General features: G+C 57.0%; 2 protein-coding genes across 4 annotated transcripts in view; both read left to right on the top strand.

Annotated features, from left to right (window-relative positions):
- Window positions 1-5: 5 nt before the first annotated feature.
- On the top strand, window positions 6-16,989 carry SELENON (selenoprotein N). Its single transcript, XM_060622038.3, has 12 exons — window positions 6-250; window positions 1,009-1,126; window positions 4,761-4,891; window positions 7,804-8,016; window positions 8,277-8,401; window positions 8,972-9,109; window positions 10,729-10,810; window positions 11,200-11,388; window positions 11,704-11,809; window positions 13,083-13,195; window positions 13,289-13,390; window positions 14,675-16,989. Exons 1-12 carry the CDS (start codon window positions 65-67, stop codon window positions 14,843-14,845), a joined length of 1,674 nt encoding a protein of 557 aa, XP_060478021.1. The 5' UTR covers window positions 6-64; the 3' UTR covers window positions 14,846-16,989.
- A 2,110-nt stretch (window positions 16,990-19,099) lies between these two features.
- Window positions 19,100-24,266, top strand: part of MTFR1L (mitochondrial fission regulator 1 like) — a 44,116-nt gene continuing 38,949 nt past the window's right edge. The window contains exons 1-3 of one of the 3 annotated variants that reach the window (XM_060622042.2): window positions 19,100-19,197; window positions 22,291-22,434; window positions 22,948-23,052. In XM_060622042.2, coding sequence (XP_060478025.1) covers window positions 22,411-22,434; window positions 22,948-23,052 — 129 coding nt within the window. In that variant the 5' untranslated portion in view covers window positions 19,100-19,197; window positions 22,291-22,410. Of the gene's footprint in view, window positions 19,227-22,290; window positions 22,435-22,947; window positions 23,053-24,266 lie in introns of all 3 variants that reach the window. The other 2 variants (XM_060622043.3, XM_060622041.2) reach the window with 2 other exon arrangements.

Genomic DNA, 24,266 nt, shown 5'->3' with positions numbered 1-24,266 from the left:
CCCGCCGCTGCCGCCCAGCCGCCGCCGCCGACGCCGTCGCGAGTCCGCCAGCCCCGCCGCCGCCATGGGCCGGGTCCGGCCGGGCGAGCGCGGGCCTCCCGGCCCCGGCCCCGGCCCCGCCGCTCCACCGCCCGCGCCCCGCCGCGCCCGCGCCCTGGCGCTGCTCGGGGCCCTGGTCGCCGCCGCCGCCGCCGTTGCCGCCGCCCGGGCCTATGCCCGCCACGCCGAGGCCCAGGCGGCCGCGCGGCAGGTCTGGCCCGCGGGGAAGGGCGCGCGCCGGGCTCACCGAAGGCCTGGGCTCGGGGGTCCGGGGGAGGGGGGCTCGGAGGGCGGGGGGAGCCTCGGAGGAGGCGAGGGGAGGGGCTCGGAGGGCGGGGCTCGGAGCGGGCTGCGGCGGCAGGGGGGTGGTGTCCGGGGTGCAGAGGGAGGTTTGGAGTGGGCGGGGGAGGGGATGGGGAGGCACGGGTTGGGGTTGGGGCAGGGTGAAAGGTCAGGACCGGTGGGCCGGGGACGGTGGCCTGAAAGGGAGGGAAAAGGGGTGGGGAGGGTGGGGTCGGGCAGACTTGGGAAGACTGCTGCGGGGAGGCGGGAGCATCGGCCCAGTGTGCGGCAGAGCCTGGGACAGACTGGAGGGGCTGTCCAGAGAGGTGACCTGGACAGAGGGAGCGAAGCTGTGACCTGGAGAGCCTGGTGGGGACCTGGGGAGTGCCGGGACAGTGCTGGGGGACAGGAGAGGACACTGGCGAAAAAGTGTGAAATGGAGACGGGGCCAGATGGAAGACTAGGGCAACCTTGGCGGGTAGTGGATGTGCATGAAGGAGCAGAGTGAAGCAGGGACCCGGCAGGGGACTGGGGCTCTGGGGTGGTGCAGAGGTGACATCTGAATGGGTGGACTGGAAGCGTCCTCAGAACTCGGGAAGGAGGTGGTGGGAGCTGCCCCCTCTGCCGCTTTGGGACCCCAGCTGGGTATTCACGTGGTGCTCAGCGGAGCCCCTTCCTCCCAAGCAGGAGTCAGCACTGAAGTCCCTGGGGACAGAAGGCCTCTTTCTCTTTTCCTCCTTGGACACAGACCGGGATTTGTACATCAGCCCGGAGGAGTTCAAGCCCATTGCTGAGAAGCTGACAGGTACCAGGAGAGGCTGGGGACTGGGGTGGGGAGCACCGAGGCATGGCCCTCAGCTTCTTGGCCACTGTGTTTGCTCTGAGCAGGAAGGCCACCTGGAGAGGGAGATGGTGGGTCCTGACGGCCCTGGGATTCTCCCTGCCCTGACACTTTCTAGTCGGCGGTTTGGGCGAGCTCTTCTGGCACCGCCTGAGCCTGTTCTCAAGTGCAAATACCATTTAAGGTTGCCTGACCCCTTCCAGACATGACTTGAAGCGCTTCCTCTGCATTCTCTCTTTAATTTGCGCGGTGTCCCGTGAGGTAGCCGCTGTCCTAATTCTCGCGTTTATAGTTGGGGAGACTGAGGCGCAGAGCCAGGATCAGAACCGGGGCCATCTGGCTCCAGGTCCCGCACCTGTTCACAGGTTTGAGGGTTAGAGACAGTACCTGCAGAGTATCCAGTAGCTAGCTTTCAATAGGAGTTCTCACTAGTATTAACTAGTATTACTCAGTATTAAACTCTGCTTAGGTGCCGTCAGATTCCTCGCCCGTTCTAGCAATCCATTTTTATCTAATTGTAATCAGTTATTTTTTTTTTATAAAGATGAGGGCCTGAAATATTCTAATGAATTGTTAAATGCCTCTCATTGTCTTACCCTTGCCCCAACCGCTGTGTCCATTTCTCTCCCATTTCTTGAACTTGGGATCTTGTTATCCAAATTGGTGGGTGTAAGTAGGTCAGTAGATGGCAAAGGCAAGGGAGAGATGCCGGCCGCTCTCGGGCAGGTAAGCACCAAGCACGTGATGGGCTTTCCGTGTCTCAGGCTGGGTCAGGGAGGTTGGCCACTTGCCGGCCCGGTGACCACAGTCCCCGCCAGAGGAGGAGGGTCAGTTGAAAAGTGTGAATTTGCTGGAGTAGACGTGCGTCAGTGTCTCTCAGTGACGTTCAGCTCTGTCGTGAAAGCAGATGGGCAGGTAAACGGGTCAGCCTCGTGCGGATTTGCTTTGACCTTTTCTATCTGCAGACACTTCCCTGAGCATCCACACAGCCTCCTCCTTGTCCTTTTTTACGGACAGCGAGAGTGGGTTCCCTCATAATGACAAGCTCCCTGGGCTAGAGGGCACTTTTAATTTTTTTCGCATTTATTTATTTTTGAGAGACAGAGACAGCGTGAGCAGGGGAGGGGTGGAGAGAGAAGGAGACGGAATCCAAAGCAGGCTCCAGGCTCTGAGCAGGCTGTCAGCATAGAACCCGACACGGGGCTTGAACCCATGAACCAAGAGACCATGACCTAAGCTGAAGTCGGATGCTCAACTGACTGAGCCACCCAGGAGCCCCCCCCCCCCCCCCGCTTTTTTTTTTCACATAAATCTTTTTCTCCATCAGGGGAAAATAATCCCTCTCTCCATTACCTCGTAGGCCACTACAAGGGCAAAACTGAACCAAGTTTCAGGAAAACAAAAACTAAAATAATTCAAAGCCAAAAATATCAAATCTATGCAGGAAACAGAAGCAGGCTGTCTAGTTGGTACGGTTATGAGTGTGTTTAATTTTCTTTATATCTTAAAGGTTTTACGAATTGTCTGTATTGAGTCACTTGTAAGGAAATAAAACTTTTTATGAAAAAAAGCAGAAGGCCATAAGATACTGGACACTGTTATTAATAATTATCTCTGATAACAGTAAAAGAATTGAAAAAACCAGGCAGGCCTAATAAGCTTACACATTCCTATTGTTCCCTTCCTCCAAGGTTTCCTGATTGCTCTTTGGAAAGTTTTGCTGCATTGGCTTACAAATGCAGAAATAACAATGGTTCTTTAGAACAGGGGTTTGCATCAGGAGCTGCTGGGGAGTGCTGATTAAAAGGGCAGCTTCCTAGGGGCGCCTGGGTGGCTCAGTAGGTTAAGCGTCTGACTTCGGCTCAGGCCATGATCTCGTGGTTCGTGAATTCGAGCCCCGCATCGGGCTCTGTGCTGACGGCTCGGAGCCTGGAGCCTGCTTCGGATTCTGTGTCTCTGCCCCTCCCATGCTCATGCTCTGTCCCTCTCTGTCTCTGGATAATAAATAAATGTTTAAAAAATTTAAAAAAAAAGGGGGGGGCAGCTTCCTCATTCTAGCCCCTTAGGATTCTGGCTCAGTAGGTTTGAGGAGGCTACGGGGCATCTGTAGTTTAAAAAGGCATCCTGAGTGATTCTGATGATTCCTGGTTAAGAACTGCTCTGCATGCACCCAGTTGGTCTGTCAGTAGGTTCATCAGCAGATGCCAGGCATCATCTCTGTACCACGAACCTGCCCGGGGACAGCAGCCATGACAAGACCTTCCACTCACTGTCTTATTCCTTAGAGGTGTCCAGGGCCCCTCCCTCCTGTTAGTCACCCCTTCTGAAATAGGCTTCATTTCTCCCTAAACCTTCATCATGACTCTGTCCACACTTGAAGGGCTTGGACTTGGCATGCCTCGGGCAGGAAAAGATCTAAGAAATCAAGTTCAGCCACTTGCCACTGCAGCCCCTCCTTTTACGGACGGGGAAACAAGGCCACCCAGAAAACCGGGGAGAAGCAAGCGTCCTCTCTTCCAAACTGGCATTCTTGAGGATGTTGTAGCCGCAGAGCTTATGACACCAAAGACCGTGTCAAAGGTGGTTTGTTTCTCACTTTCGTTCCTTGTTCTGATCGAGTCTCTGACAAGCGTTCGTTTCCTCACGAGGCCCCCATGACAGGGACATGCAGGGCAGCACGGTCTCGATTCCCCATGTGGGAAAACCAGAGGGGCCGAGGGATTTGCCCCAGATCACCCAGGAGATGGAACCGACCTCAGCCTAGAGCCCGCGTGCTCTCTTCTCCAAGCCCCAGACAGTAGCTTCTCTTTGGTGCTAGGATCCCGGCCGCCGGGAGAGGCAGCTGCCTGCCCAGATGTTGCCTTTGGTGGGCCCAACACCAAGTTCATCTCGGACTCAGTTTGCAGAACAAGGGAGGGGGGACGAGAGTGGCCTTTCTGCAGCCAGCTTGGCCTGGTAGAGCACGGGATGGAGTCAGAAGAATTTGGTTTGAGCCCTAGCTCCGTAGCAACCCGACCCTGAAGCCTCTGGTAGGAGTAATGTAGGTCAAGTTTATTATGGGTTCACTCTGTACCAAACCTGGTGCTACCGCCACATGAATTCTCTCATCCCGTCCTCATAACAAGCCACTGGCCAGACATCATACGGCTGCTAAGGGGCAGGATTTGAACCCACCTCACCTGGTGCCTGAGCCTTTAAGGAAACTGAGTCTTTGAGATCACAATGCCCTCAGAAGAGGGTCATGGTTGATTGTGGGTTTAGAGTAAAACAAGCCTGGGTTTGAATCCTGACTCCCCCCACTACCGAGCTGTGTGACCTTTGGGAAGTGACTTCACCTCTCTGAACCTGTGCTTTCTCATGGGTGAGATAGTTGGCAATGATGGTATTCTCTGCTTCTCAGAGCTCCAGGGAAACAAAAATGTGATACTTACTCGTCGTTACTTCGGTTCGTTAACTGTTACTCCAGCTCCAAGCCTGGCTCTCTCACCCACCTGCTACTCACCTGTCTCTTCTCAGGGCTTCCCCTTCCCGAGAAGAGAGGCCCTGAAGCCTGAGAGCAGGGCCCCTCTCCGGGGACCTCACTGACCGTGTCTCATAGGCTCAGCTCCTGCTGCCAGCTATGAGGAGGAGCTGCCCCTTGACCCCAGCGAGGAGACGCTCACCATAGAAGCCCGATTCCAGCCTCTGATCCCGGAGTCCATGACCAAGAGCAAAGATGGGTTCCTGGGGGTGAGTTTGAGGCGGGGGGCAGTGGAGGCTGCTCACCGGTGGGACCACAGATACAGAATCATCTGTGCACACGTACCCTCACCTCCTGAGAATCGGTCTGTGCCCTGCTTTTCTTTCCTTCTTTCCTTTCCTTTTTCTTTTTTAAACTTATCTTTATTTTTTAGAGAGAGAGAGAGCACGCAAGTGGGGGAGAGGAGCAGAGGGAGAGAGAGAGAGAGAGAATCTTGAGCAGACTCCACACTCAGTGCAGAGCCCCATACCGGGCTCGATCTCACCACCCTGGGATCATGACCGGAGTTGAAACCAAGAGTTGGACGCTCAACCGGCTGAGCCACCCGGGCACCCCCTTTCCTTCCTTCCTTTATTAACTGCCCTCTGTGCCCCCCAGTGTGCCAGGCCCTGGGGGGTCCACAAGTGGGTGTGGTGCTGACCCTGTTGTCTAGGACACAGTCTGGTGCAGGAGGGATAAGCATGAGCCCCTAACCCAGATGGGATCTGGGCTGGCTTCCTGGAGGAAGAATCTGATAGAGACTGCAGGAGAAGGGGGCTCAGCCAGGGGAGGCAGGGGGAGAAGGGCCTGGGCAGAGGAAGCAGCGAGCGCACTGGAGAGTGGAGGCCGGCGCCTCACGAAGGCTCGTTACTTTCTGTAACTCGGTCTTTCCCGAGGCTGTGAGTTTCTCAAGGGCAAGGGCTGTGACCTGAACCTGTATGCATCCTCAGGCCCCTAGCCCCATGCCTGGCACCTGACAGCCGCTCTACTGAACTCTGTTGAACCAGACCTGAGGTTCTGTCCCTGGCAGGGGGGTCATAGGGTGGGGAGGGCACCTGACAAATGCTCTCCTGAGCAGCCCCGCCCCGACCTGAGGCCTCACGGCCAAGGTCTCAAGCCCACCATGGCACCGGGGCATCCCCACACCCTGCCGGCCTTCCCAGACCTCCCCCCACCGGCTTGCTCTGCTCCAGCCGCTCCAGATGTCGAGGCTTTGTTCCAGCTGTGAGCCTTCTCGTATGCTGTTCCCTCTGCCAGGAGAGGCTTTTCCTCTTTGCCCAGCCCACACCTACTCAGCCTTTCTCCTGAAATGCCACTTCAGCACGAACAAAGGTCTGAAGGCAGAAAGTGCCGGGCCAGTCACCTGAGGACAGGGAGCTGGTGCGGCTGGACCCAGAGCACAGGAGACACATGCAAGGGCGTCCTGGTCAGTGGGGCTAGAAAAGAAGTCACCAGACTACGGAGGGCCTTGGTTGCCTGACTTTGGCCTTCATTCTGTAGCAGCAGGTTACCACAGCAGACTTGGAAATGGGAAGGTTCCCTCATCAGATGCTCGGCAGGCCGGCAGCTGGGGAAAAATGGGAGACGAGAAGACCAGTTCTCGGGAAGGAAGAGGAGGTGGGGGTGGGGAAGCAGTGATGATCGAGAGGAAGGAAAGTGGGGGTTGGGGCTGGAGGGGTGGCTCAGGCTTCTGGCTGGTGACCAAGTGCAGGGTGGGCCCTTGGCCCCATGGGACCCAGAGCAGGGAGTGGGTCTGGTGGGGAGGGCATGAGGTCAGTCTGGACGCACTGAAGTCATGGTGCCTGGGGACATCCAGGGGAGCAGTCCAGTAAGTGGTTGGAAACACAGGTTTGACCTTCTGCAGAAGACCTGGGTGGGCAAGGTTGGCAGCGATAGTTGGTTGAAGCTGTCCGAGTAGATCAGTCCCCGGCAGAGCAGTGAGGACGGGGTGGGACTGGCAGGGTGCCTGGGCACAGCTGCTCTTATAGGAAGATGGGTCAAGAGCAGTGCCCCACAGAGCGCAGCCCCCCCTTGGTGCACAGCTCCCCCTGCAGGGGTGGCCAGCCGTGGGCAGGACCCAGCAGCAGGCAGCTCAGCCTGGCCCTGCACAGCGGGCCCTGCTTGGAGAACCTGCCTGCTCGGTCCTCTTGGGGATAGCTCTGAGAACCCCCCTCCTCCCTCCTCGTGATGAGCCTGGACCCCCACCACTGCAGAGGCGCGGAAGGGAGAGGGAGCCTGCTACTGTTGAAGACCTGGCAGCTCCCTGGTGGCCAAGTGCCACCCCCCGCCCCCCACAAGGTGCCAGGCACTTGCTGTCCTGGTGGCCACCACCTCCATGCGACTCCTGCCTGGAGCGCAGAGGGCAGGGAGGGGCTACAGAAGGTGGAAGCTGCAGGTGTTACTGGAGGATGCCCTCCAGATCCTGCCTCAGTGTTCTAGATGTGCAGACAGTCAGGCCTGCACAGTCTGACCCTCGTCCCATCCTGCACAGCAGCTCACCAGACGGAGAGGGCACCTTACCGAAGTGACAGGAGATGGCTGAGGGACCCCAGGCATGCCAGGTGCCCAGCCACCGGGGTGCTGGCCACAGGAGAAGTGGGCACTCCCTGGGGATTGCCTTCCTGCCCCTTCTCTGTGGTCACATCCTGCTCTTTGCTCCAGAGATTTCCCCCAAGGTGGTTACCACCTTTCTCCTCAGACCTCCCCCCAAACCCTCTGCCCCCTCGGCAGGACATTATCCTGGGGAGGAGACTTGAAGAGAAGAAGGGGAGGGAGAAGGCATGGCAGGCAGGGGCAGTTGGGGTCACCAGCTGGTGCAAAGGAGGGAGGCAGGACCATGTGCCAGTGAGGCCTGGGACCGGGGCCGTGTGACTGGGCTTAACCAGGGAGAGAAGAGGCAGGCAGAACCCCTGCACAGAGCACCCCCACCCCCACCCCTGTACTAGCCCCGGGTGGCCCTGCTTGCCTGGAGCCTGGGCTTGGCCTGAGCAGGCCGTGGGGGTGCCGCTTCCTGGGCTGGGGGCTCGGGGATGGTGGGGTGAGGTGAGCCTCGGCTCCAGGGAGACCTCCACCCACTCGTGGAATGGGGACCCCCACATCGTGGTTCTCAGCGCCCCAGGGCTTCTGCTTTCCGCTGCCCCAGGTCTCCCGCCTGGCCCTGTCCGGCCTCCGCAACTGGACGACTGCGGCCTTGCCGAGTGCGGTGTTTGCTGCCCGACACTTCCGGCCTTTCCTTCCTCCTCGGGGCCAAGTGGAGCTGGGGGAGCCGTGGTGGATCATCCCCAGTGAGCTGAGCGTCTTCACCGGCTATTTATCCAACAACCGCTTCTACCCACCACCGCCCAAGGGCAAAGAGGTGAGGGTTGCCTGTAGTGACCCTGGGGACCTCCGCCCAGCCCACCCCTGCCCCCGCCCCAGCCCAGCCACGGCCCCCTCTGCACCTGCTCTCCACCTGCTCCGCACCTGGACCCCCAGTGCCAGGACCACCCCGCCTTCTCTCCTGCCTCCCCCTCCTCACCCCCACCCCAGGCCCAGGCCTGCAGGTCCAGAGCGGAAACTCACCTAGGGGATTAGGACCCAACAAGCCGGCACGGGTCTCCACTGCCCTCCCCTCAGGTCATCATCCACCGGCTCCTGAGCATGTTCCACCCTCGGCCCTTCGTGAAAACCCGCTTTGCCCCTCAGGGGGCTGTCGCCTGCCTGACCGCCATCAGCGACTTCTACTACACCGTCATGTTCCGGTGTGTAGCCCTCAAGAGACCCCTCCTGGTCTCTCTGCCCAGCTGGGGACCCGGGGGAAGCACGTAAGGGCACAGCGCTGCGAGGGCAGGGCCTGCCTGGTGGCCCCCAGGGCCACCGCGTACCACCCTCTGGTCTTGGGGGAGCGGTGTTGGCTCTCTGGGCCTCGGTTTCTTCATCTGTGGCTGGGGGGGGTGGTGACTTCCTCCTAGGAACAAGGGGAAAGCGTGGTGCTTGCGTAGCATGAGGCCGGTGGCTGTGATTGTCACCCGCCCAGAGGGGAGTGTCGAAGAGCTGTGACACCGGGTCACACCCCTGCAGAAGCTGTGAAGGCTCAGAGGACAGTTGGTCACACGTGGCCTCCAGAGAAGGCGGTGTGTGAACCGGACCCTGAGGACGGGCAGTGCTTCTGGGGCCTCGGGGCTTCTCCCTCCCCAGCCCTGTTCTCCACACAAGAATCTGGCCAAGGGTTCCCCAGCTTTGGCAAAAGAGCCACAGTGTGGTGGTGGGGGGGGGTGGGGAGGGCTCAGCTCAGCAGGGGGCTGGTCCCAGCCAGGCTCCTCTCCCCCCAGGATCCATGCCGAGTTCCAGCTCAGCGAGCCACCTGACTTCCCCTTCTGGTTCTCGCCGGGCCAGTTCACTGGCCACATCATCCTCTCCAAAGATGCCACCCATGTCCGAGACTTCCGGCTCTTCGTGCCCAACCACAGGTGAGAGCCTGGGCCCCGGGCCAGCCCTGCACCCCACCACAGTTTGCCCCGCTCCCCCCCGCAAGCTCCAGGAGCTCAGGTGCAGGGGCCCCGAGGCCCCCTCAGTCTCTGCCCCTCCTTCACTCCCCAGAGCCACTTCTCTTGGGAGAGGCCTGGAGCTGACCCAGGAGGAGGCAACTTGAGGTGAGCTGAGGTGGGTCATTCCATCACCTGGCAACCATGTCCCAGTTGGCCTGGACTGCCAACTCTGTGCCTGGGACCCAGGGCAGCAGCCAACAGACCCTCCCCAAAGCTGGAGCCCAGTGCCCTCATACTGCTCACAGACCTCCAACAGACCTGTAACCACAGCTTGCTCATGTCCCCCTAGGGGAGGGCTGGCAGGTGGGCAGGGATCTGCCTGGTCAGGGTCCGGGAAGCCTTCCCAGGGGAAGAGACATCTAAGCAGAGACCTGGGGGGTTAGGAGGGTTTGGCCAGGCAGAGGGAGCAGCACGTGTAAAGGCCCGGGGGCAGGCCCTCCACCACCTGTACTTGCTACCTCAGGCCCTGGGGGGTAGAGGGCAGGGGGCTTCTGGGAGAATTCCATGCCAGCTTTCCTGTGTGCCCAACCTGCTCAGGATCAGCCTCTTGTCAAGAGCATGGGACCCAGAGGGCCTGGCTTCAAGTCTTTCCAGATTCCTCCCTGACAGCAAGAGGCTGCTTAGTAGGTCTGAGTGACCCAGGACAGGGACAAGACCTTGGCTGGGAGGCCCATAGTAAGTCTCCACCGTGGCACCAGTGGGTTGCATGGCTGTGGGCAAGGCCCCGACCCTCTCTGGGCCTCAGTTTCCTCATCTGCTAAATGAAGGGATAGCTCCAGGGCAAGAGTGATAGTTGGGATAGCGTGGGAACAGAAAGTTGTCCCCAGGAGCCAGAGTGGTTTTGTCTCCTTTCCCTCAGCTGTAGAGGCTCAGCCCAGGGCACACCTACCTCCCCACCCCCCTCCCGGCCCCCCAGAGTTGGAGGTGGGGGTCCCGGATTGGATGAAACAGGGCAGGGGCAAATGACCAGCCCCAGGATCTCCTGAGCCTGTGTCTCAGGAGCTGGCCACAGGGCTGGCTGCCCACCTCCTCGGGCACCCAGCTCCCCCGGCCCAAGGTAGTTGTCGGTGCTGGGCTGCCCTCGTGTGGCAGATCTGCCGATGGCTCGTGGTGGGGCCAGACTTCCTGTGGGAGAGGGCACGCAGGGGAGGCCAGCTCAGGGAGGCCGGGGCCAGGTTTTCGCTCCTGCCCCTCTCTGTGTCCTAGGGGAGGCACTGATAATCTTTCTACCTCAGAGTCTTGAGCAGCACTGGAGACATGACCTGGAGATGTGAAAGCCCTTTGTGAACTATAAGGGGCAGGGCCAGTGGAGTGTTGTGTGGTTGCAGTGCCTTAGGCAGAGGCAGCCCAGGGACAGAAAAGGGCCCAGCCTCGGCTGTCAAAACCCCAGTGGCCCCGAGACCACTTGGGTTCACCTTGCCGGGCCTCAGTGTCCTCATCTGTAACACAGGGAGAGTTGTGTGCTTCAAAGTCTGACATACGGTTAATGGGCCTTGGTGGTGGGGGTATTCGGCCCTGGCCACCCTCTCACCTGTCCCCAGGTCTCTGAATGTGGACATGGAGTGGCTGTATGGGGCCAGTGAGAACAGCAATATGGAGGTGGACATTGGCTATATCCCCCAGGTGAGCACACAAGCGGTCCCGACCCAGGTAAGGAGACAGGATCCAGCTGCAGGGCTAGGTGTCTCAGGCAGTCCAGGGTGAAGGACAGAGCCCCTGGCAGGCCGAGGCCAACTGTCCCCGAAGCGGGATTCTGGGAAACCACCAGACCCTGCACAGAAAACCCACCAGCTGTCTTCGGCCCCCAGGTGGCTTCACATAGTAGAAGGAGCCCCTGATGGACACTGGCTCTGTCCCGGACTCACTGCAGCCTTGACCAGGCCCTGCCCTTCCCAGAGCCTCAGTTTCTCCACCTTTGTAATGAGTGGGATATCTTTGGGGGTCTCTTAAGGATTCTTGCCCATCTCTGAGACACCCTCACTGATGTCAACCCCCACTGACCTCTGGGCCAGATGGAACTGGAGGCCGTGGGCCCGTCGGTGCCTTCTGTGATCCTGGATGAGGAGGGCAACGTGATCGACAGCCGCCCGCCCTCAGGGGAGCCCCTCCAGTTTGTCTTTGAGGAGATCAAGTGGCAGCAGGAGCTGAGCTGGGAGGAGGCTGCCCGGCGCCTAGAAGTGGCCATGTACCCCTTCAAGAAGGTGGGCAGGAGTGAGGGCGAGGGGCGGGCTCTATGCGGCCAGGGCTGGGGGAGCAGCAGGCGGGCGCTAGTCTCCAGGCTGGGTACGGGGCCTGCTGCTGAGGCCACCTCCCTGCAGGGCCTGGCCAGGGGCTTCTCTTTCCTCTCTTTGGCCATTCAGAACTTGGAGGAGGCATTCCCGTGGCTCGACAATACCCTTTCTCGCACACACACTCACACTACAAATACACACACACACACACATACACTACACAGAGCTCCTGAACAGGACCCTAGCCTCACACAGTAGCTTCTCTCTGTCTCCACTTGGCCCCAGGTCGCCTATCTGCCATTCACCGAGGCCTTCGACCAAGCCAAGGCCAAGAACAAGCTGGTGCACTCAATTCTGCTGTGGGGGGCCCTGGATGACCAGTCCTGCTGAGGTGAGGGAGACCCTGCCAGTCTGGGGGAGATATCATACCTCATGGGGTACAGGTGGCTCTGAGACCAGCAGGACTGTCCTGTTGGAACATAGCGGGGGAGGGGGCGGGGGGGACTTGGGGACTACATAGGGCAGGGGCGTGGGAGAAGGGCTTGGGAGAAGGGGTTGTGTGCCGAGCTCAGAAGAAGCTGCTGTTCGCAGTGAAAAGGGCTCAGCTCGGTCATTTTCAGCGTGGAGACCTTGGCCAAATGACTTCCCCTCCTTTTTTTTTTTTTTCCAATGAAAGGGATACTTTATTGAGGCCCCAGGGCCTTGGGGCTCTGGCAGGAGGCCGCCCTGCTGGCAAAGGAAGAGCCGTTGGAGAGGCCTTATTTGACCTTCTTCACCATCAGGTTCACGTTATGGTCTGAGACTCCCCTCCTTAAGCCTTAGCTTTCTCAACAGTGAAGGAGGGGTAACATACTCACTCCCAGAGTTGTGAAGATGGATGTAAAAGTGCCTGGGCTCTGTGAAGTGTTGCACACAAGCGAGAGAGAAAAATAGTGCCAGAGGCTGGCCAGGCGTTCACTTATTCAGAAGATTCACCCAAGGCCTACCAGACACAAAGATTCTGGGTGTCTGACAATGGGCCCAAAGATGAGTAAAACGGTGCCCCTGCCCTCATTCAGTCAATCGACAAACCTCCTGGGCACCTCCTGCGCCAAGGCGTCGGCCTGGTGCTGAGAGTCTTCTAATAAGGAAGTCAGAAGTGGTCCCTGTCCTTGGGGAGCACGGTGTGTGCAGAAGGCAGACGTTGAGTGAATAAGTTCAAGCCTGGGGTGGGGAGCATCACCCAGGGGAAGATCCAGAGTGTGACGGGGGGCTCAGGGAAGGCTTCTTAGAGATAGTGGTTTTAAGCTGAGACCTGAAGGATGAGTAGGAATTTATCAAGTGACAGGAGGAAAAAGTGTTTTAGGTAGAACAATCCGTACAAAGGCCCTGGGCCACAGAGTTTAAGTGGATTTAAGAAGCTGCCACTGTCTTCAAGTCCCTGGCTGAAGCCCCCCCTCCCCCCCCACCCCCGCCACAGATCTCCGCCCAGGATGCCAGTATATTATTGACTGCAATGGCAGCTACCCAGTATTCGGCACCTACTCTGTGGCAGGCTCTTTGAATCTGTTATCTCACCGGCGTGCACAGACCGTTCTACAGCCCACGAGGTTTATTACCCAGAGAAAAGCTAGTAGGACATGGGAGCGGGCCTCACTCTTCTCGCCGTGCTGTTCCCTGAACAGGTTCGGGGCGGACTCTCCGGGAGACTGTCCTGGAAAGTTCGCCCATCCTCGCCCTCCTTAATGAGAGCTTCATCAGCACTTGGTCCCTGGTGAGGGAGTTGGAAGACATGCAGGTGAGTGGAAGGCGGATGGGAACAGCCCCGTGGGAGGCCCTGGGAGAGTGCTGGAGACTGAGGCATCAGGAGCGCGCCCAACTGTCCCCACAGAACAACCAGGAGAACCCGTCCCACAAGAAGCTCGCAGACTTGCACCTGGAGAAGTATAGCTTCCCCGTGGAGATGATGATCTGCCTGCCCAATGGCACTGTGGTAGGCAGCCCCGAGTACCTGCACCCAGCCCAGGCCAGGCGCCGCGGGGGCGGAGGAAGCAGAAAGCAAGGGCACGGACTTACAGATCGCCTCAGGCTTCAGGGCTGGCTCCACTACTTCCTGCTGGTCTCCCAGCAGCCTGAGCCTCACTTGTCCCCATCTGTAAAGTGGGAACTGTCCTGCCCGCCCTGCCTGCCCCACCAGGTGCCGGGACCCTCCCGTGAGGAGGAGGACCTCAGTAGCACTTTGGGGATGGGGCAGCCGTGAGCACAGGCCGGCGGCAGAGTGGACAGGAAGGGCAAGCTCACCCTGGACCATGGTGGCCAGCTCTGGGATGGAAGGAGGAAGCAGGGGCCAGGCCTTGTGACAAGCAGAGAGGACCAGGGGGCCCCAGGCCGAGCCAAGCTGCAAGACCCTACCTCTTCTCAGGGACCCCTACGAGCACTCACACACTCGACACTCTCGTCAAGGTCTCAAACGGCTTTGGGAGATGGACAGTCACGAGTGCCCATTTTGCAAACATGGACACTACGGCTCAAAAAGGTGCAGAGACTTGGCGAAAGTCGCACGGTTAAGAGATGCAGCTGGTTTTGAAACCAGGCCTGCCTGTGAGCCTCAGAATCTCCTGCCCCTTATCCTTTGAGTCCTGAGGGATGGTTAGTGTGGGACTGCGGGCCATGGGAGGGTGGCCAGCTTCCCCAGGCTTTCAGGCCGGGGAGCAGTGGGGGAGCCAGAGCCGAGGCCTGCCTGGAAGAGGGCCACCGCTCAGCCCAGCAGAGCCCGGCCGTGGCAGGGCCCTGGCCTCACAGAGCTCGGCAGACAAAACTTGGCCTGGGGACCGTGCTCTCCTGCTCGCTTGTCCTTGTGTTTCTTGGCTCCTGTACTGGGCACCTGCCCTTAAGGAGCTGACTAGCCAGTGTGAGAGGCAGAGGGGGAAGCAGGCACACAGAGTGGGTCGGCATTTTGGCCCAAGGGAGTGTGGGGTTCATGGGTCACAGGAACGGGGGGAAGAAGGGCCGTGGGGGGTGGGGGCGAGGAAAAGGCGGAGAGGCGGGAGGTCCCCGCCCGGCAGGTGGGGTGTGGGAGAGGTCTGCCGGCAGAGGGCCCTGTGTGCGCAGGGGTGGGCGAGGGGAACAGCCTCTGGTTGGCGTCTGCCCTGCGTGTTTGCCATCTGCCTCGGAGCGAGGACAGTCAAGGCCTGAGCGTCCCCTTTTCCTAAGAGAGCGGGAGCAGACAGGGAGCAAGAGGGGCCCCCTCGCTCTCCTCACCCAGACCCTCTCCCAGGTCCACCACATCAATGCCAACTACTTCTTGGACATCACCTCCATGAAGCCTGAGGATATTGAGAACAACGTCTTCAGCTTCTCGTCCACCTTTGAAGACCCGTCCACGGCCACCTACATGCAGTTCCTGAAGGAAGGCCTTCGGCGCGGCCTGCCCCTCCTCCAGCCCTAGTGTGGCCTCAGACCATGAGAGGCCAGGCTGGACGGGGTCGGGGGGAGCTGAGGCGAAGGCCTCCAACACTGAAGACAGGCCCCTCGGGCTCAGAGCCAGCGGTCCTGGCACATTTCAAACTTCGGGCACCCCCACCCCGCCACTCCCAGGCTGCCTGTGCGGTCGGCGGTCAGTGAAGGGTCAGACAAGGGGGTGCCTGGGGTGACCGGACGGATGAACCTCTGACTCCAGCTGCCACCATTAGCCCTTTACCACCCACGTGGTTCCAGAAGCTGCTCAGGACACCAGAAACGGGACCTCAGGTCATCTCCCTGGACCTCACCCACTCAGGCACGAAGCCCAGGTCCTTGTGGGGTGAAGATCCGGGAGGCGTGGTGCCAGGAAGACAGGGCGCCCCTCTCTCCTTACATTCACCGCCCCCCTCCCCCGAAAGAAACGTTAAGAAGGCCCGGACTGGGGGCTGGGGAGAGGTTGCCGGGGAAGCACTCTTGTTTGTCTGGAGCCTTCTTCCTGGCTGCCCTCCTATGCCTGGTGTCCCCAGGGGAGTCAGTTTTAGCTGGAGACAGCCTTCTGGAGGCTCAGGGAAAAACCCTCCAGAAGAAGTCACTGTACCCCAGACCTCGGCTCTCCAGACCACTCAATCCAACCTAATGATAGGACCCCAACACCTGATTTGGGACTTGCTGGAAGCCAGCTGCTTGGGGAGGTTCACTGTGAAGTAGGCTTCTGCTCTTAGCAAGGGAGTCCACTGAGGAGTTTCCGAGGCCCAGGGCCAAGGCACCCCCACCTCCTACCCAGCAAGGGTCACAGTGGGACTACCGGAGCCAGCCCCCTGCCCCTCAGGCCCCGGCTCCACAGAAGTGTAGCTCAGCCAAAGAACACAGCCTCCCCCAGAGCTGTCAGGGCAGCCCAGACCCGCGTGCCCCCCCACCGAACGGCCGTTGGCCTTGCTTGGCCTCTCTTAAGGCCTTGGTCTGTGTCCCAAGCCACTGACTACAGCCAGTCTTTTTTATACCTGCAGAAAAGTGTTTTTACGTGAAGTTTCTCACAGTTTGTAGATATTTTTGATAACCCCAACACTGAGGAGAAAGAAGGGGCGGTGTCTTCCCCCAGCAGCAGCCCCATGATGGCTGGATCTGAAATCCTAGATGGGCCCAGCTTGATGTCTTTGCAGCTGCACCTATGGGAAGAAATATTCCTCTCTTCCTTTTCTTCCAAAGTCACTGTACCCCCAACCCTATCCTTGTCCTCCACTCAGGCCCATGAGGGTCCCTGGGCTTTCATTAAAGCCTTGGAGCCAAACCTCCCCAAACCCTGCCCCACAGGTGCTCGCTCTTAAGCCTGGAAGAGGAAGGCAGACACTTGCTCGGACCACTCCCGGGCCTCCCATATGCTGAGTACCCCTGCCTATCATCGAAGTATCCATACCGAGCCTTCTCTCTCGGGCACTCTGTTAACTTTACTTCTATTTTCTCATTTAATCCTCACAACCTGTGAGGAGATCTTAATCGATCCCATTTTGCAGATGAAGAAACTGAGTCTCAGGGAAGTGAAGTGACTTGCCCAAGGTCACTGAGTGGTAGAGTTGAGATTCAGCCTGTGTCTTGATTTTGGTGTTTTCGTTTTGCACTGCACCCCCACCTCTCTCCCCTGCCCATTTTCACTGAGGTGAAAAAGTTCAAACCAAAATGTCTCAGCCCCCTCTGATCTCCAGACAAAATGAGGCATGAGCCAGCAAGCTCAGCCAAGTTCTTTGTGTCCTTTCTGGGAGGCAGTGCTTCCATGCCCCTTAAAGGGAGGGAGGGCACCGAAGTCTGTCTCAGTGCTTCCCGGGGTGGGTGGTAGTAGCCAGTCCCATTAGCCACCCAGTGTCAGCAGAGACTCCACCTCCCTACCCCACCTGGCAGGCTCTTCCCCTCCATGATGGTCCAGGAGGGCCCACCCCACACTGAGCAATCCTTGTCCCTTGTAAGGCGCTGGTTGCTTGGACTTTCTGATCTTTGTCTCATGCCTTTTCCTGACCGCCCCCCCCCTCAACTGTGCCTTGAAGCTCATGGTAGGGGAGGGCCCTAGCTGCCCTCTTGTCACCCCTCTGCCACTTCTCTCCCCTGTCCACATGTCTTATAATAAAATTGGAGAGACTAGGGTGGTTCTAAGTGCCTTTCCTTTAAGTAGGATATTGGTCAGTTCTATCCTTGGTCTGACTCCTCTTGTGAGATTGGCTTGGCAGGTGGGCAAGGGAGCACGGCTAGAATGCCTTTAGGGACTCAATTTTCTGTCACCAGAGGGCTCGAGTGATTTTTTTTTTTTTTTTGAGGGAGTGAGAGCATGAAACTGAGGGGACAGGGGGAGAGTTAGGTGGGGACAGAGAGAGAGTCCCAAGCAGGCTCTACACCCAGCTCAGGGATCAATCCCGAGACTCTGGGATTATGACCTGAGCCAGAATCAAGAGTCAGATGTTCAAATGACATCCAGGCGGCCAAGTGATGTTCTTAAAGTAAGTTTGTGATAGACCTAGTTAGTAGAACTTACTACTATTTTTAGAATCTGATGTTCTGTGTTGAGATTCTAAAGTTAATTACACATTGTCTTAGAAGCAGAGCCTGAGACAGGCATTAGATAATTTTTTTGAAGGATTACACTTCAGGAAAAACCTGTATAAGGAGTCAAGAAAGGGTGCCTGGCTGGCTCAGTTGGAGGAGCATGGGACCCTTGATCTCGGGTTATGAGTCTGAGTCCCACGCTGGGTGTAGAGATTACTTTAAAAAATTAAAAAAAAAAAAGCAGCTTTAACTTTTTTTTTTTTTTTAATTAAAAGAAGGAATGACCAAGAATGGGGAAAAGAAAAATGTTAAGCAAGGATAGAATCTCCAATCCGAGCCCTAGAATGATCACAGGCAAAAGGTTCTGGAACACAAGCCACACCACAGAGTAGAACCTGCCTTTTGTACCCTGTGTTAGTTGTTGATTTGGAGGACGAAGTAACTTCGCAGGTTAGAGCCACTGTTCTCCCTCTTATAAGTGCAATTTTCCAGAGAAGGGGGCAGCCGTGTGCAGCCAACACAGCAGCTGGAGGATGGATAAGCTGGCAGGGTAGAGGAGATCTGGGTCGAGCACCAAGACATCTGCCACCCCTAGAAGAGACAACTGGGGTGAAACTGCAAGATCTGCAATTGACCAGGAGAGTGAATCAATGATTAATTTGCCATCCTGGAAAGAGGGCTGGACCTGGAAGTCAACCTTCATCATTTGAAACATGACAAGGATCGGGGTGGACAACTCTGAGGTCTCTGGCCAAGGACAGCTATATAAGTTGCAGGATCCTGTGCAAAATGAAAATGCAGGGCCCCTTGTTTAAAAATATATATAATATAAAATTATATATATATTTAAATTTTATTATATATTAATTTCAGGGGGGGAAGATAGCAGAGCATTAAAGCAAGCACGGAGTTCTGAGCAAGAGGCCCTGTGTGACTGCCCAAACCGGTCCCCGCTATGAAGCCAGCCTGTCCCTGGCAGTTGGGACCAAAGAACTGTGGCCTGGGAGCCAGGCACTGCTGTATACTGAGGTCACAGGAGGGCATGCGACCCAGGCCTGGCTGCCATGAAGACCAGGACCAGGACGGTGAGGGTTTAAGAACAAAGAGGGAGTGGGTGAGTGACGCTGGAAGGAATGTGGGTCTCTTTCCCAATGCCTCTGGGGTCTTGCCCATCAATCTACCATCTCACTGAAGCTGCCTTGTGTAGATTGTGAGATACATAACGGCTAAAATAGAAGAGGCCTCTTCCTGCCGGACAGAAGGCTGTCGAGGGTCTTGGCTGGGAAACATGAAGTGTGAAAAGGGGACCAAGGCGAGATAAGGCAAGAGCTGGGTCCGGAGGGCCTGGAGAGCGCCAGGTGGAGGATTCTCAAGGCTGCAGTAGGCTTAGGGACAGCAGGCGCCACACAATTTGGGCGTCTGAGAGGGGCACGTAGTCGGACATCCGCTGCTAGAGGTCGTCTCGGGACTACCCCGGGAGAGCACCTAGAAGGCGGACACCAGCGGCGGATGCGACCAATCAGGCCGCGGGGATGTCCAAGCATCGTCAACTTTTCCCAGGGGCTGGGCCAGCGCAGGCGTGGTCTCGGGGATGGGCGTGTCCCCTCCTTCGGCGTCCCCACCTGAGGCCGCCCGCCGCCCCGCCCCTGCCGAAGGCGCACTCGCCCCGCCCTGAGTAGGGTCCGCCTTAGGAGGGCGCGCGAGGTCGCGGCCCGGTGCGCAGCCGCAGAGGATCACTTCCGGGGGCGGATCGGCGGAAGTGAGGGCGGTTGAGGCTGCGCGGCCGGCTGTGGTAGGAGGGGCCGTAAGGTGAGTGAGTCCCGGAGCTGGAGTCTGAGGTAAGACTAGGTCCGAGTGCCGCTCGGGAGGCGGGAGCGCGGCCTCCCGGCCCGACTGTCAACGCAGCCTAGTGTCAGGCGTTGTGCGGAGCCCGCGGCTCCTGCTCCCGCGCCAGTTCTCGCGGGAGCCCATGTTGTCGGCCTAGCTTGGCTGGGTGTGGGAGGACTCAATGCCCGTCTTCGATGGCTGAGCTATTGCAGAGGCTCCTTAGGCGGCCGGGCTACTTCGGCCGCCTCGCTTCTTCTGGGACCCGAGGGCCGCCAGGGCCGGTAGCGAGAGCTTGGCCGACCTTGGCCCCATGGGGTCGGGACGTTGCGGGGGAGGGGAGGCGTGTCCCGAGCGAGCTCCCCGCAGCGGCTCCCCCAGCGCAGCCGCTTGGGGCCCACGCGGACTGTAGCTCGGCGGGGCGCCCGGTACCGGGGTGACGAGAGCAGACCCTGCTCTGGAGGAGCCCCGAGCCTCCTGCGGGAGAGCGTGTGTGGACAGGCAATGACAGCGGCCCGGAGAGGGGTCGTGGGAGCGCGGAGGGACTGAGAACCAACCAGCGTTGCCGGCGAACCGGGGGAAGTCTAGCCGAAGACCCTTGGGACGAGGAGGGGGTGAAGGCCAAGCCCGTGTTCTTGTTCGTTCCCGAACAAACGTCGAAGTGCCCACTGCGGACGAGGCAGGCACTGTGCTGTGCCTGGGGAAGGTTCTGCCCTCCGGCAGACGGCACGTTACACGGGGACCTCATTACTGTTGTGAAAGGACTCCGAAGGAAATGTGGGGTGCTGGGGGGAGGGGGGCAGTAAGGACCTGTCAGGGAAGGGGAGGCGATGCGTGATCTGAGCCCTGAAGAATGATGTGCTTGGTGAAGAAGGTGCTGGTGTTTTCAGCGGAGGGAATAGTGCTGCGAGGCGGCCAGCGTGGCTGGAGGGTTAGGGGAACGCAAGCGGTGTGGCTGTCAGGTGCGCGAGGACCCAACTGTAGGCCTTGGGGTTTTGTCTAGTGAGGTTGGGCCCGATTGTGGAGGGCCCCGCAGGCCATTCTGTGTAGATGTGATCCTGTTGGTTATAGCAAGCCGGGGGTGGGCTAAACATAGGAGGAATGTGTCCTAGAAAGATCTCTCTGGCTTGTTGTGTTAGGCCCAACTGAGTCTTTGGAAGTAAGTTTGGAGAGGAAGTGGCTGTAGTGCCTAGAGTGAGAAACAACAGGGAACCACTGTTCCGTGGAACCTGTGGCAGCACTGACATTCACCAGGGCCTGGCACAGCGGGACTTTGATAAAGGCTTGAGCTGTATGGAGTTGAGCCCATGCAGAAAGTAGCAGGATCTAGACCAGACTTGTGCTTTCTTCTGGTGTGCCCCCCGAGGGACCTTAGACAGTTCCTTTCCTCTCTTCAGCCTCCTTTCCCCGTGTGTATCAAAGTGAGTGATCGATAATTCCTCTCCCACGGGTGAAAGAGAAATCCTGCAAGGGAGGTTTCAGTCCACCCCCCGTTCAGACCCTGCCTCCCAGTGACTTCTCACCTGAGCATTCCCAGCCCTCACGACCGCCAGTTTACCTTCTGCGCTCCTCTTTACGCCCTCTCAACTTCCTGTCTTGGACCTGTGCTTTTGTTGCTGTTTTTCATCCCTTCCTACCCCCTCTGAACTCACCATGAGGTTGCGGGACCAGGAGCCTGAATTCACCTGGCCACCTGTTTACTGTACCTTCCTTAAGCAGCGATATTCAGCCTTTGCTAGAATTATGTATTCAGGTCCCATTTCTCTTCCAGATTGTGAGTTCTGTGAGAGCATGGGTGTGTCTTACTCCTTCCAAAGCCCCTACAGGGCCTGGCACAGAGTGGGTATTGTTAGTGTCTGATGAACAAGGGAATGAGTCCATCGATTGCATCTGCCCACCGTCAGGAGCAGCTGTGACCCCATCCGTCTGTGTCTTGTTTTAACAGTTCATTAAGTACTTTAAAATCCTGTTTCACTCATTGATCCTTAAGATAATCTAGGTGGCAGCTGTTCTTGTCCCCTTTACATATGGAAAAGCCAACCTTCAGAAAGGTTATATGGCCTGCCTGAGGCTAAAAGACCTGTGGATAGCTAAGCAGGATGAACATTTGGATCTTTTCCCTGTAGCTCAGTAGATTCAGATTGGCGAGAGCTGGCTGTTCATTCTCCATTTGTCTGTTTTACATCTCCCCCTTGCCAGGACCCACCAGTGCTAGGCTTGGTGGCACGTGCTGGGCTTTTACATCCCTTCTTTAAGAATGATTGCTGGGTTTGGATGGTACCTACAATTTGGCTTTGTAACTACCAAAGGAATCCCCCCCCCCCTTTTTTTTTTAATGTTTGAGAGAGGAACAGAATGAGTGAGGAAGGGGCAGAGAGAGAGAGAGGGAGACAGAATCCCAAGCAGGTCTGTCTGGCACCATCAGCACAGAGCCCAATGTGGGGCTTGAACTGTCGAACTGTGAGATCGTGACCTGAGCCGAAATCGAGTCAGATGCTTAACTGACTGAGCCACCCAGGCACCCCCCAAAAGAGGTCTATTTACATCTTTACCAGTACAGTCAAACCTTGAATTGCGATTAACTTGTTCTGCAAGTGTTCCGCAAGACGAGCAAACATTTCTAATAAATTTTAACTTGATAAATGAGTGATGTCTTGTAATATTGGTAATATGTGACACCGAACATCACAGGATCGCAACTGAGCCAATGGTTCTTGAAATTTGCTTTGATATGTAAGTGCTTTGGGTTACAAGCATGTTTCCAGAACGAAGTATGCTCGCAAACCAAGGTTTTACTGTATTGCCTCAGGAAAGCTCCCAGAGTTGGCCAAGCTCATGCAACGAGTCTGGAACAGAACCTTTAAGGGTCTGGATTTGGAGCCATTGTTGGGTGAAAGCAGTCTCTTGGGCTGTTTTTCTCAAACCCTGTGAAACATCAGAGCATACCAAGGTTTCTGACTTGATACCTTAGTATAAGGTATACTTCTACCTTGGTATAAGTCATGGCTCTGCAGGACCTGGTTTTTGTGGGACTTGTGTGCTGGCCATTGAGTACCCACTGTGGGGATTGTTTCACAGGAAGAGAAATCTGGCGTTCCTTAGGATGGCCTGATATGAAGAAGTCACGCCTCCAGCCTCCCCGAGCCCCCAGAGCTGCCCCGCAGCTGCCTTGTCCTTCAAGTGCAGGAGCCGGTTGAAATGTCGGCAATGGAAGCCAATGTGGTAAGGGGCATTCCCAGGGCAGGGCTGTGGTGGGGAAGAGTTGAGCCCTGGGCCTGCTGAAGTTCTGTAGGAAATTCTGAGACGCTCCAGTTAATTTTTCCTTTCCCCTGGAGGCGACCCTTCCACATACACCCACCTCCCGCCCTCCTACAGATAAAGCCAACTCTCGTCTTTGAGGCAGTTAAGGAGCCAGCGGTGTTTCTGCTTTTCGGTGCAGAGGAAAGGGAGGGAAGCCTCCATGATCCCTACACCCAGCTAATTCCTCACCCCCCTTCACTGATCCTCCCAGCATTGGCAGTGCCTTGTCAACAGCAATATCCCCTTAAGTGGCTGGCCAAGGTGAAGACTAGCAACTGGGGAACCTGCCCGAACTCGTATTGAGACTTGACTAACCCCCACACTGCACCGTGTCCCTGGGATTGGGGACTTCAGTCTCCCTGCTAAAGGAGAGGGGAGTAGGATGGGAGAGTAGTTAGACCCATCTCTGAGATTCCTTGTCACTCTCTGCTTTAGACCATCCCAATCTGGCAAAACAAGCCACATGGAGCTGCTCGAAGTGTAGTGAGAAGAATTGGGACCAACCTGCCCCTGAAGCCATGTCCCCGGGCATCCTTCCAGGTAAGTGTACTGGAAGGGCAGGGTAAGTAGAGGCTCAGAGACTGTGGCAGGATGGTGCTACTTCTGTGCCCCAGACTCCTTGGTGTTGCTAAGGCAGGTTGCCTTCCTGATCACTTTTTCATTTTGTCAAGAAATACTAAGTACATACAGTGGATACTGGTCACTGTGCCTTCCTGATTGCACATGAAACTGTGACCACAACTGTCAGACTTCCAATCTGGTTATAAATGAATAATCTTGCATTTTTTAAATATATATATTTTTTACCGTTTATTCATTTTTTGATAGAGACAGAGTGAGTGGGGGAGGGGCAGAGAGAGAGGGAGACAGAATCTGAAGCAAGCTCCAGGCTCTGAACTAACAGCACAGAGCCTGACACGGGGTTCAAACGCACAGACCATGAGATCATGACCTGAGCTGAAGTCGGACGCTTAACCAGCTGAACCACCCAGGTGCCCCTAATCTTTGATGCCACTGGGGCCTTCAGCACCCACTCTGCAGCAGATTCTTCCCTAGCCCATCTCTGAGATGTACCCCCCCCCACCCCCCCGCTTCTGCAGTGGAAAGCTAAGTAGCATTCTTTAGACCCAGCTACCTCCCTCCTCTAAGAACTCATGGTTAAGTACCAGCTCCTGGCTAGGTGCTTAAGATATATACATTTGGGGAACTGAGGCACAAGTACTTAAACATTCTGCCTACACAGATGTGACAAATATTTCTCTGAAAAGATATGGGTCCAGGTGGAAACAAATGAAGGAGGTGAGTTTCTGTATCAGATGCTGAGCTGTGAAATCTGTAGCTCATTTTGGAGTCAGAAGTGGTGTCAGGGATAGTATTAGAGGCAAGAATGGAGTTAGAAGTGTGTGGTATGAGTGGCTGTCCTGTGACCCAGATTGCCAGTTATCCAGAACTGCCTCAAGGGTATGGGCAGGATGTGGTCCTAGCTGCCTGAAGCATCAGAAACAAAGGGAAGCACAGCTAGGGAATGTAGGGACTCAGTGGATGTTGCCCCCACACTTGGCTCTAACCTCTTCAGTCCTTTGGCCAGATGCTGCTGGGCAGGGACAATCAAGGGCACAGGCTCCCACAGAGCAGGAGTATGGCATGAGTGGTAGGAGTAATACTAGCTAACATTTACTGAACACATACTGTGTGCCAGGCACTGTGCTAAGTACTTTATAGATGTTAATTCATTTAATTGTCAATAGTGGAGC

The sequence above is a fragment of the Panthera onca genome, chromosome C1 (assembly GCF_046562875.1).
Source record: "Panthera onca isolate mPanOnc1 chromosome C1, mPanOnc1 haplotype 2, whole genome shotgun sequence".
In the NCBI taxonomy this organism is placed as follows: domain Eukaryota; kingdom Metazoa; phylum Chordata; class Mammalia; order Carnivora; family Felidae; genus Panthera; species Panthera onca.
The sequence above is the reverse complement of the archived record's forward strand: the minus strand, read 5'-3'. Positions and strand labels throughout refer to the sequence as shown.